Here is an 11,237-nt window from a genome sequence, read left to right on the forward strand (position 1 = left end):
GAAAAAGTACGCTTTTGGAGCCTGAACATCCACAGGGACCTCAGCGCGATCCCGAGCCGCTGTCTGCCTCAGTGCGGGATCCTGGCCTGCCATCTGCGACCGGGGGAGACGGGGCAGACACCGCGGGATTGGGCGTGCCATCTGCCACCAGGGGAGCGGGCCTAAGCCAGCAGGTGGTTATCTCCCGAGGGGTCCCAGACTGTGAGAGGGCTCAGGTTGGGCTGAGGGACTGCCCCCCCGCCTGTGCACAAATTTTTGTGCACGGGGCTTCTAGTACATATATAAAAGGCTAAGCGACCATCTGACCAATAGCTATGACAGTCAATGACCACCAGGGGGTAGACGCTCAATGCAGGAGCTGCCGAGCTATGGTCACTTGGCAGCTGTGGTTCTCGTATGACGCATCCCGGAACCAGAGAGGAGGGAGCCCAATTCCAGGGTGCTTACCCGAGAACTGCCTTCTTGCAATCGGGGACCCCTTGGGGAATGTCGGAGAGCCGGTTTTGGCCCGATCCCCACAGGCCAGGCTGAGGGACCTCACCTGCCAGAAGGACCCCTGCTCACTCCGTCAATGCCCTTTGAGCCCTGGCACTGCCCCAGGTGTGGCCAGCCATGAAGGACCGCGGGAGGTTGGCTCCCGGGCGTGTCCAGCCTGTCTCGCCCAGTCCTGCCCTTCCAGCCACCTTCTAATTAATTTTCTTCCAATGTGCACGAATCCATATATATTTAAAAAAATAACTTCAATTAGGTCAGGTATTAAGTATAGGTTTGGTATCATGGGCTTTAGCACAAGTGATGCCATTTGGGGCCTGTGGTTTTCTCTCACAATTTACACACTGTTCCCATATATGATCTACACTAATAAAAGAGAAACATGGTAATTAGCGTACGACCGCTACCCTTTTCATTGGCTAATCAGTGAGTATATGCAAATTAGCTGTCAGCAAAGATGGCGGTTAACCGCCAACAAAGATGGCAGCTAATTTGCATACATAGGCGCAATGATGGGAGGCAAAAGGGGAAAGACGGAAGAATGGTGGCAGGGCAGAGCTGGGGGGCGGGCAAAGGCAGCCCCCCAGCCAGTGATCGCCATCAGAAAGCCCAGCAGGCCAGGAGACACCCCTGTCAGGGGTGCTGGTGATCGCCATGGCAATCGGAGGAAGAGAGAGCCGGGGTGAAGGACCACAGGGGCCAGGGATGCCAACTAGCTTGATCTGCGATCTTGAAGGGAGAGGTGGGGCCGCAGGCCCGGCTTCACCTGGGGTACCAAGTGCAGCCGTGCCTGCGGCCTGGATATGAGATCACGAAGGGAAGGGCGGGGCCACAAGCATGGCGGCACCCAGGGCATCAGGTGCAGCCCTGCCTGCAGCCCCCAGATCTAAAATGGAGAAGGGAGGGGTGGGGCAGCAGGCATGGCAGCACCCTGAGCACCGGGTGCAGGCCCAGGGTGCAGCCTGCCTGCAGCCCTCTGATCTGCCATGCGAAGGGAGGGGCGGGGCCACAAGCATGGCGGCACCCAGGGCATCGGGTGCAGTCGAGCCTGCAGCCCCCGATCTGCATGGAGAAGGGAGGGGCGGGTTAGCAGGCATGGCAGCATCCAGGGCACCAGGTGCAGGCCCAGGGTGCAACCGTGCCTGCAGCCCTCTGATCTGCTATCGTGAAGGGAGGGGCGGGGCCACAGGCATGGCGGCACCCAGGGCATCAGGTGCAGCCGTGCCTGAGGCCCCCGGATATGTGATCAGGAAGGAAGGGGCGGGTTAGCAGGCATGGCAGCACCCTGAGCACCGGGTGCAGGCCCAGGGTGCATCCTGCCTGAAGCCCTCTGATCTGCTATGGAAAAGGGAGGGGCGGGGCCACAAGCATGACTCCACCCAGGGCATTGGGTGCAGCCGAGCCTGCAGCCCCCGATCTGCATGGAGAAGGGAGGGGCGGGTTAGCAGGCATGGCAGCACCCTGAGCACCGGGTGCAGGCCCAGGGTGCATCCTGCCTGCAGCCCTCTGATCTGCTATGGAAAAGGGAGTGGCGGGGCCACAAGCATGGCAGCACCCAGGGCATCAGGTGCAGCCGAGCCTGCAGCCCCCGATCTGCATGGAGAAGGGAGAGGTGGAGCAGCAGGCATAGCAGCATCCAGGGCACCAGGTGCAGGCCCAGGGTGCAGCCGTGCCTGCAGCCCTCTGATCTGCAATGGCAAAGGGAGGGGCAGGGCCACAAGCATGGCGGCACCCTGTGGCCCCGGATATGTGATCATGAAGGGAGGGGCGGGGCCACAGGCAGGGGAGATCCGGCTGGTGGGGCAACCGCAGAGGTCAGCCAGCACTCAGGCCCCCAACCGGCTCTCCCTGGGAGTCCGGAGTGGAGGGCGCTCTCCCTGGTAACCTGGAAATCAGCCTCCCAGTGCAACTGTAGAAACCAAGCCTGGCGAGCCATGGAGAGGGCGACCTACCTGGAGGCCACGCAACTTTTATAGTTGAAGTCGCCCTGGATGGAGGACTGGGGGTAGCAGGGATCAGAGTCGGCCAAGTCAGCCATGGAACCCCGGGTCCCCGCCGAATGACTAGAGCACATGGACTTCAATGGTCCTCGGTCACTTCCTGAGCAGCAGTCAGCCTGGGCCAGGAATCAAACCCAAAACCTGACAGAATGGAACCCAAACCTTTGCTGTGGCAGAGGAGCTCCGACCCACAGCAGGGGCCAGGGCACACCAGAGGGATTTTGTTGAGGGGCCCTGACAGGCAGCACCCTGAGCAGTGGGTTAGAACCTCCTCCTGATACAGCAAGGTTGCAGGTTGGATCCCTGGTCAGGGCACAGACAAGAAGCAACCAAAGAGAGCATAGTAAGTGGAACAACACACTGATGTTTCTCTCCCTTCCTCTCTCTAAAATAATCAATCAATAAAAATGATAATAAAAATTAAACCCTCTGGCCCTAACCAGTTTGGCTCAGTGGATAGAGCATCGGCCTGTGGACTGAGGGGTCCCGGGTTCAATTCTGGTTAAGGGCATATACCTTTGTTGTGGGCACATCCCCAGTAGGGGGTGTGCAGGAGGCAGTTGATCGATGTTTCTCTCTCATCGATGTTTCTCACTCTCCATCCCCTCTACCTTCCTCTCTGTAAAAATCAATAAAATATATTTTTAAAAAAATAAAAATAAACCCTCTGGCTTGCAGAGTTGCTAAAACAGTTAGAAAGCAAAGTCTCATCCCTTCCTGTTCATTCAACAAATACTTCATATGCTCCTTCAATAATCACACTGGGAATGGGTGTTCGTTTGTTTGTTTGTTTGTTTTGATTAATCCTCACCTGAGGACATTTTTGCATTGATTTTTTTTGTTTATTTATTTATTTTTTTTACAGAGAGTGGGAGGGAGGGAGAAAGACAGAAACTAATAAGAGAGACATCAAATGGTTGTCTCTTGCTGAATCCCCGACCAGGGCCCTGGATTAAGCCGGCAACCCAGGTATATGCCTTCAATTGGAATCCAACCTGGTAACCTTCAGTCTGCCTGCAAAAGCACTATCCACTGAACGAAACCAGCATTTTTTTTTTCTTTTTAAGTCCTCCTCTAAGGATATGTTCTTTTCATTGATTCTAGAGAGAGAGGAAGGGAGAGGGAAAGAGAAAGAGAAACATTGATCAGTTGCCCAAGCAACCCACAACCTGTGTATGTGCCCCCACCTGGAATCGAACTCATGACCCTTTGATGCGTGGGAGGACACTCTAACTACTGATCCACACCAACCAGGGCCTGGAGCTACAATGAGTTCCCTCAGGGGGGGTGCTGCTCATCCAGAAGCCGGGCTCATGGCTGGTGAGTGCAGCGGAGGTGGCAGGAACCTCTGCGGCAGCACTGAGGAGCAGCGAGACGAGTGGTAGGGAGCAGCAAGCAGGCGGGCGGTAAGAAGCGAGGGGTCCCAGACTGTGAGAGGGCACAGGTCGGGCTGAGGGATTCCCCCCACCCCCAGTGCACGAATTTCGTGCACCGGGCCTCTAGTGTATATTAATATACAGGTAGAAGTTTGAAAGAGATGGGCTGAGCTCTGGCCGGTGTAGCTCAATTGGTTGAGCGTTGTCCTGTGCACTGAAAGGTTGCCAGTTCGATTCTCAGTCAAGGCACATGCCCAGGTTGCAGGCTAAATCCCTGGTGGGGGTGCATGCGGGAGGCAGCCAATTGATGTTTCTCTTTCACATTGATGTTTCTCTCTCTCTCCCTTCCTCTCTAAAAATCAATAAAAACATTTTTGAAAAAAAGATGGCAAATTTAAATAATAGGTTATTTATTGAGTACAAAATTTTGCTCTTACCAAAATAAGTTACCAATATTTTAAGGAGAGTGATGTGATTGAATATATATCATTAAAAAAAATCTTGGTGGTAACACTGTGATTCAGCAATTCATATTCTGCATCTGAGTCCAGCTCACACTTTCCCTATGTGGACTGTCTTTGTTTTTCAGTCCCTTCCATGGAGCATAAAAATGTTTGTGGAAATTCAGCTACTGAATTCCTCTTTCCCCTGATGTTAAAAAAAAAAAAAAAAAGGCCCTAGCCCAGTGGTTCTCAACCTTGGCTGCACATTAGAATCACCTGGGAATCTTTTTAAAATCCTGATTTCTGGGCACTCGATCCTCCGGAAATTCTGTTTCTTTGTTACTAATATTGTGGCCTTATCCCATTATAAAGAAACAATTTCTGGAGGATGAAGCCCAGAAATCAGGATTTAAAAAAGATTCCCAGGTGATTCTAATGTGCAGCCAAGGTTGAGAACCACTGCATTAGGGACTTGTATCCATTTGATTGAACAGTGAGGCCTAAGTCCTAGGTGTACAGTTATGCACTGCATGCTTCGGTCAATGACAGACTACATATATGACATGGTACCATCCTATCTAATAGAGAGGGAATATGCTAATTGAGCCTCATGCCGTTGCAAAGATGGCAGCATCCACAGCCAATAAGGAGGGAATATGCTAATTGCTGCCCCGCCCTCAAAGATGGCAGTGCCCACAGCCAATAATGAGGGAATATGCTAAGTGCCCTACCCTCAAAGATGGCGGCACCCACAGCCAATAAGGAGGGAATATGCTAATTGACTGCCACACCCTCAAAGATGGCAGCATCCACAGCCAGAAGATGGCAGCGTCCAGTCCCCTCAGCCCCACTGGGGCGGCAGGTGCACGGCAAGGCCAGGCCCGCCTGGGAGCAGGCCCCGTCTTGTCATGCGCCTGCCTCCAGAGTCCCCCAGTCCCCTCAGCCACCCAGGGCCGTCCTGAGGTGCAGGCAAGCCTTGGATGGCAGCTGCCCAGCTGCCCAGGGCCATCCCAAGGCACAGGCAAGCCTCAGATGGTGGCTGCCCAGGCCCGCCTGAGGCTCAGGTAACCAGGGTCGGCGGAGGCTTGCTTTGCCAGCAGTGGCAGCAGCAGAGGTGTGATGGGGCATCGCCTTCCCAATTGCCGGGTCGCCTCCTGCCCCTGAGGGCTCCCGGACTGAGAGGGGGCAGGCCGGGTTGAGGGACCCCTCCTCCAGTGCATGAATTTTCATGCACCGGGCCTCTAGTATTTTAACCCTTTGCACTCCGCTGTCCCCTCTCAGGGGACATCGGAATTCTAGCATATCACTGGGATGTCCCCTCTCAGGGGACATTGCAGTTTATTAGTGATTACGGGGAATTGAGTTATTTCAACGCAACTTTTTGAGACATACATGTTTCCCTGAAGTTTTATCTTGAAATGGCACAAGAAATTAAATCAAAATATCGTAAAATTACTAAGATATATACAAGAAATGTCAGCGGGTTTTGTGTCGGATTAAACAATAAACTACATATTCCCGATGTGGGACAAAGAAAACGGGACTGCATTGTGTGTTCTAACAGGAAAACACCTGGTGGCAGGCGTCAAACCACTTATTACTGTCAAACATGCACTAATCAGCCTGCAATGCATATTGGGGAGTGTTACAAAACTTATCATACTATACAAAATTATAAACAATAAAATATTGTTTTTTTTGCAAATATACATTCCTCGATATCACCCAATTCATATAAGTCCAATATCATTATAATACGTTACTTGGTTCCAAAATTATACTAAATAATACGAGGGTCTGTAAATGCACGTTTCCGCCGCAAAGTAGCGTTGAGTAGCTGGTAGCCAATGTCCAGAATGGTTCGGAGTGCAAAGGGTTAAATGGAACTGAAAAATTCCTATTGCCTAGTCATGTGTAGCCTAAAACATTACTCATATGTTTGTGGTGGTGCTGGTGTAAACAAACCTATGCTGCCAGTCCTATAAAAATACATAGCACATACAATTGTATGGTACATAATTCTTGATATAAGAGACTATGTTACTGGTTTATTTATTTACTATTTACCATTATTTTAGAGTGTACTCTTTCTTCTTGTAAAAAATGTTTGCTATAAAAGAGTATGTTAGGCTGGCAGCAGCCTTGTATATCTAATGTTTACCATGTCTCTAGACTGTATTGTTTTCTCTTATGCTTGATTTAATCTCATGTTTTATAAATTTAGTATAATCTAAGTGTAGAGTGTTTATAAGTCTACAGTAGTGCAATGCCCTAGGCCTTCACATTCAGTCACCACTAACTCACTGACTCACCCAGAGCAACTTCCAGTCCTGCAAGCTCCATTCATGGTAAGCTCCCCAAACAGGCGTACCATTTTTTCTTTTATACCATAATTTTACTGTACATTCTCTATGTTTAGATACACAAATACCATTTTGTTACAGTTGCCTACAGTATTCAATAACATGCTCTATAGGTTTGTAGCCTAGGAGCAATAGGCTATACCATACAGCCTAAGTGTGTAGTAGGCTATACCATCTAGGTTTGTTTAAGTGCACTGTGATGTTGTTACAACAATGAAACTGCCTAACAATGTATTTCTCAGAACGTATACCTGTCATTCAGTGGTGCATCACTTCTCATTGAAAACACAAAATGGTTCTTGTTTGAATGTGTATTATGAAAATTTGGGGAGAAAAGTACATGGCCACAGTAAATTATTCAAATGGTATCTAAGGCAGGGATTTTAAAACTGAAGTTCATGGATAGAATTCAGATGTCTGAATGCAGGCAACAAAATGCAGAAGTATTAGCAGTACCTCTGACTTTGTCACCAATAGAAATCACAGATTTGTTATTGCAGCTATCTCAAAATACTGTTGATAGTCATAACTACAAAATCATGGTGGTTTTTATTTTATTACTAGTGGCCTGGTGCACAAAATTAGTGCACATTAAAAGGGGATTAATTAGAGGAAATATTTTAATATTGTTATTTGCTCTTTCTCTATAATAGAAGTGTCAGAGATGAAAGAAAATTAGTAAAATATATATGAAAATCTTCCTCCTGTCAGAGTCTGGGGCGCACCGCGGGACCCAGAGTCAAGTCCCAACCCACCCACGGCACCTCAAAATTGTGTGACACCCAGACCCAGCTGGCCCCACCCCCATTGGGCGAGATCCAGACCCAGCCAGCCCCACCCTTGTCAAGTCCCGCTGGGTGGGGGTGCAGCCTCAGGTCCCCTGTCAAGCCCCACCGGGTGGGGGGCGCAGCCTCAGGTCCCCCGTAAAGCCTCGCTGGGCGGGGGGTGCAGCCTCAGGGCCCCCGGCCCGATGCCAGGGTGGGGGGTGTGGCCTCAGGTCCCCTGGCCCGGCGCCGGGACAGGGGGTGCAGCCTGAGGTCCCCCGTCAAGCCCTGCCAGGTGGGGGACACGGCCTGAGGTCCCCTGTCAAGCCCCACCAGGTGGTGGTGGGCGCAGCCTCAGGTCCCCTGCCCCAGCCCAGCGCCATGCAGCCTCAGGTTCCCTGCTCTAGCCCAGCGCCATGCAGCCTCAGGTTCCTACTGATTGCTCATTAAGGGAACTCGGCCTCAGTTGTGGGTGCAGCCATCTTGTGTTACAGAAACCCTGCCTCCGTTGTGGACGCAGCCATCTTGTTATGGTGTGATGGTCAATTTGCATATTCGCCCTTTATTAAATAAGATTATTATTTAAAATATATTTTTATTGATTTCAGAGGGGAAGGGAGAGATAGAAACATCAATGATGAGAGAGAATCATTGATCGGCTGCCTCCTGCATGCCCCCCACTGGGCACTGAGCCCGCAACCTGGGATCAAATCATGACCTCCTGGTACATAGGTCAACGCTCAACCACTGAGCCATGCTGGATGGGCCTAATCTGTCTTTTTGAGGCCCAATTCAATGTGTGAATAGTGTGAGCTGACACTTAGCTCCCCTAGAGATGGTTTCTAAATTAACTTATGGCATATACTGAGAATCAGATAAATTAGTACTGGGAGGAAAGGAACGACAGGTTAAAAAGGGTCTGCTTGACTCAACATTGAGAACCACCAACTGAATACCTACTGTAGTGTATACAAACCTTTACACGCCTGATTTTTTTTTTATCGTTGACAGTATTACAGATGTCCTCATTTCCCCCCTCTTTGCCCTCCTCCACCCAGTCCCCACCCCTGTTCCCTCTGGAACCACACTGGATTATGCATATATGTTCTTTGGCCAATCCCTTCACCTTCTTTCATCCAGTCCCCTCCTCTTCTCTGACAGCAATTTTGCACTTACAAACCCACAATGACAGAGTTAATAACATTCAAGGATTATTCAGTACCTTTTAAAGAAATAAACAGAATGTATAAAACATATTCAGTGTTCCATACAATTTTATTTTCTGCCTTCAACCATAATAATATGATATCCAAATTTTGTCTTAACTGGAGGGTCTGTAAACACAGGCTTGTCCAGACCACTTACAGGCAAAGCAAATGCTGCTTCTTGAAACGGTCCCACCATGGACCCTCTGGTCATCCAACCCAAGTCGCCCTGAAAAACCCAAAAGATATGTGATTTCAAGCGGCTCTGAAGAGAGAACAGTTCTACTGTACCTTGAATGCTAAGGTTTCTAGGTTATTCATATGGGCTGTAAAGAAGTAGGCTAGACAAAGACAATTGGGTGGAAGAGGTCCAGCCTGCACTGAACATATAAGCACTCACAATGCTGCTGGGTATTTGTCAGCTGTGCAAATTTGGTCATGCCTAGATTTAGATATAGGTGACCTGTATTCATCTGTCCACAAGTTGGACACTTCTGTTTTTAAGATCTTTAAACCAAGACATGGCTAAAATTAATGGCATAACATAGCAATAATCCCTACTGCTGGGGGAAAGATCACTGTAAATGATATTAGCACCATACCCCTTGCCTGGCTTTATCTTCACTATATTGTGTGGCCACTTCATTGAATTTCATTCCAGACTTTAACTTTTCCAAGGCTTCCATGATTTTTCCGTGTTTTTCACACAAAATGTGTCTGACCTACAAGGAAAAAAGTATGTTCACATAATACCTGGAGATGCAAATGATTCATTTCTTCACAGTACCGCAGTCATGTTGGGATTACCCTCACTAGTGAAAAATCACATTAGCTCATGGCAATGGAAAATCCTAGAAGTCTGCCCACTTGGGGCAATGACAAGAAACCCATTTTGCATATCAAGACAATATCTTGGGATCCCAATTTACATGGAAATTGGGCACCTGGCTGTGGAAAGCTCCCATCTTTTACCAGGTACCTCAGTGGTAACAGGAAGAAGAAACACAATAATGGTTGAGATTTGGGGTCCTGTAGTCAAATCCCAACTCTGCTGTATGGCCTTAGGCATGTCTTTAAACCTGTTTTCCCCATTTGTGCACTGAGATAATAACAGTACTAGTACTTACGTGTCCTCATAGGTTTGTGAAGATTGAGATACTGCAGCTAGCTTTCAATAAAGGCTATTATTTCATCAGAGTGGGAATAATTTGAAAAAAACCTACCAGGAAATACTTATTTTTTTAAATTAATTTTAGAGAGAGGAAAGGAGGGAGGGCGGGGGGAGAGACACAGAGGGGGAGAGAGAGAGAGAGAGAGAGAGAGAGAGAGAGAGAGACATCGACCATCGACCAGCTGCCTCCTGCAGGCGCCTTGACCGAGGATCAAACCCACAGCTGGGTATGTGCCTTGACTGGGAATCAAACCTGAAACCTTCAGTGTATGGGACAAGGCTCCAACCAAGTGAGCCACACCAGCCAGGGCACCACTAAGAAATACTTTTTACCAAAAGAGGCCCAAAGTATAAAGCCTCCCCACAATTCAACACTTTGAACAAGTATCTTATGTTGACTATTAAACCTTTGTATGCCATAAGTATCTACAGAAGTGAGATAAAGTGTCTTTGGATGCATGGCAGTTAACTGGTTAAGAATACTCAACCTCTATGGACTATGGACTGTAAGCCAGGAAGGAGACATGTGAGAACATGAAGGGGGTAATAGTGTAAATTTAGTGACATCAATGTACTCCAAATGCTGGGCTAGGGTCATAGTATTATGTGTGTGCACTAGAGGAAGGAGGCTAGACAGAGAAGAGGGAGAGACATAGCTGAAATCTATAATGTCTGGGCTTCTTTGAGGGAAAGAACATTTGCTTCTAATTTTAATTATTTCAATTTTCAATTTATTGATTTATAAATCTGTTAAATTAAAAAATTTAAACACTACTTATACAACTAATAAATTTCAAAATGTTATGTTATAAATTTCTTTTAAACATTTTGATGTTAATTTCAAACTCACACAAATGTCCTAAATCTTAGAAAGATAAAAAGATTTAATATGTCAGAGTTTCTTAAGGACTTCTTCTACCTTAAAATACACACAAATTATTACAATGATAAACATTATTTCATTTATGCTGTTCAACATGGAAAAACAAAGAATACTCAACCTCATAGAAGTAATCAAATTTGACCTATCTATATATATATAAAAGCCTAAGCGACCGTTACGACCGGAACAACTGAATAACCAGTCACTATGACACGCACTGACCACCAGGGGGCAGACGCTTAATGCAGGCGCTACCCTCTGGTGGTCCCACAGTGGGAGCACTGCTCAGCTGACCGACCCATCCTGGCGCCCACCAGCTTGGCCGCAGTCACTCACTCCCTCATTAGTCCTGCAGGTCTAAACTCTGGAGAATGGGCCAGGTACCAACGGACCAGTGCCAACGGCACAATCCTGACAGCACTGCTGGCCTCCTGGAAAGTTACCCTCGGGCACTGCGGCCACTTCCCCTCCCTAGATGCTCCACAAGGAAGAAAGGATATAAAAGTGCCGCCAGGTGGCTCCACAACAGCGCGAATGTCA

At 48.3% G+C, this 11,237-nt stretch overlaps 1 protein-coding gene across 1 annotated transcript in view; it reads right to left on the reverse strand.

Annotated features, from left to right (window-relative positions):
* Positions 1-8,694: 8,694 nt before the first annotated feature.
* The window catches only part of PIN4 (peptidylprolyl cis/trans isomerase, NIMA-interacting 4), a 19,279-nt gene continuing 16,736 nt past the window's right edge, over positions 8,695-11,237 (reverse strand). Inside the window, exons 3-4 of the mRNA XM_006082867.3 lie at positions 9,246-9,365; positions 8,695-8,872 (exon numbers count right to left, since the gene is read on the reverse strand). Coding sequence (XP_006082929.1) covers positions 8,714-8,872; positions 9,246-9,365 — 279 coding nt within the window. The 3' untranslated portion in view covers positions 8,695-8,713. The remainder of the gene's footprint in view (positions 8,873-9,245; positions 9,366-11,237) is intronic.

This window comes from Myotis lucifugus, unplaced genomic scaffold (assembly GCF_000147115.1).
Source record: "Myotis lucifugus unplaced genomic scaffold, Myoluc2.0 scaffold_4, whole genome shotgun sequence".
Lineage (NCBI taxonomy): Eukaryota > Metazoa > Chordata > Mammalia > Chiroptera > Vespertilionidae > Myotis > Myotis lucifugus.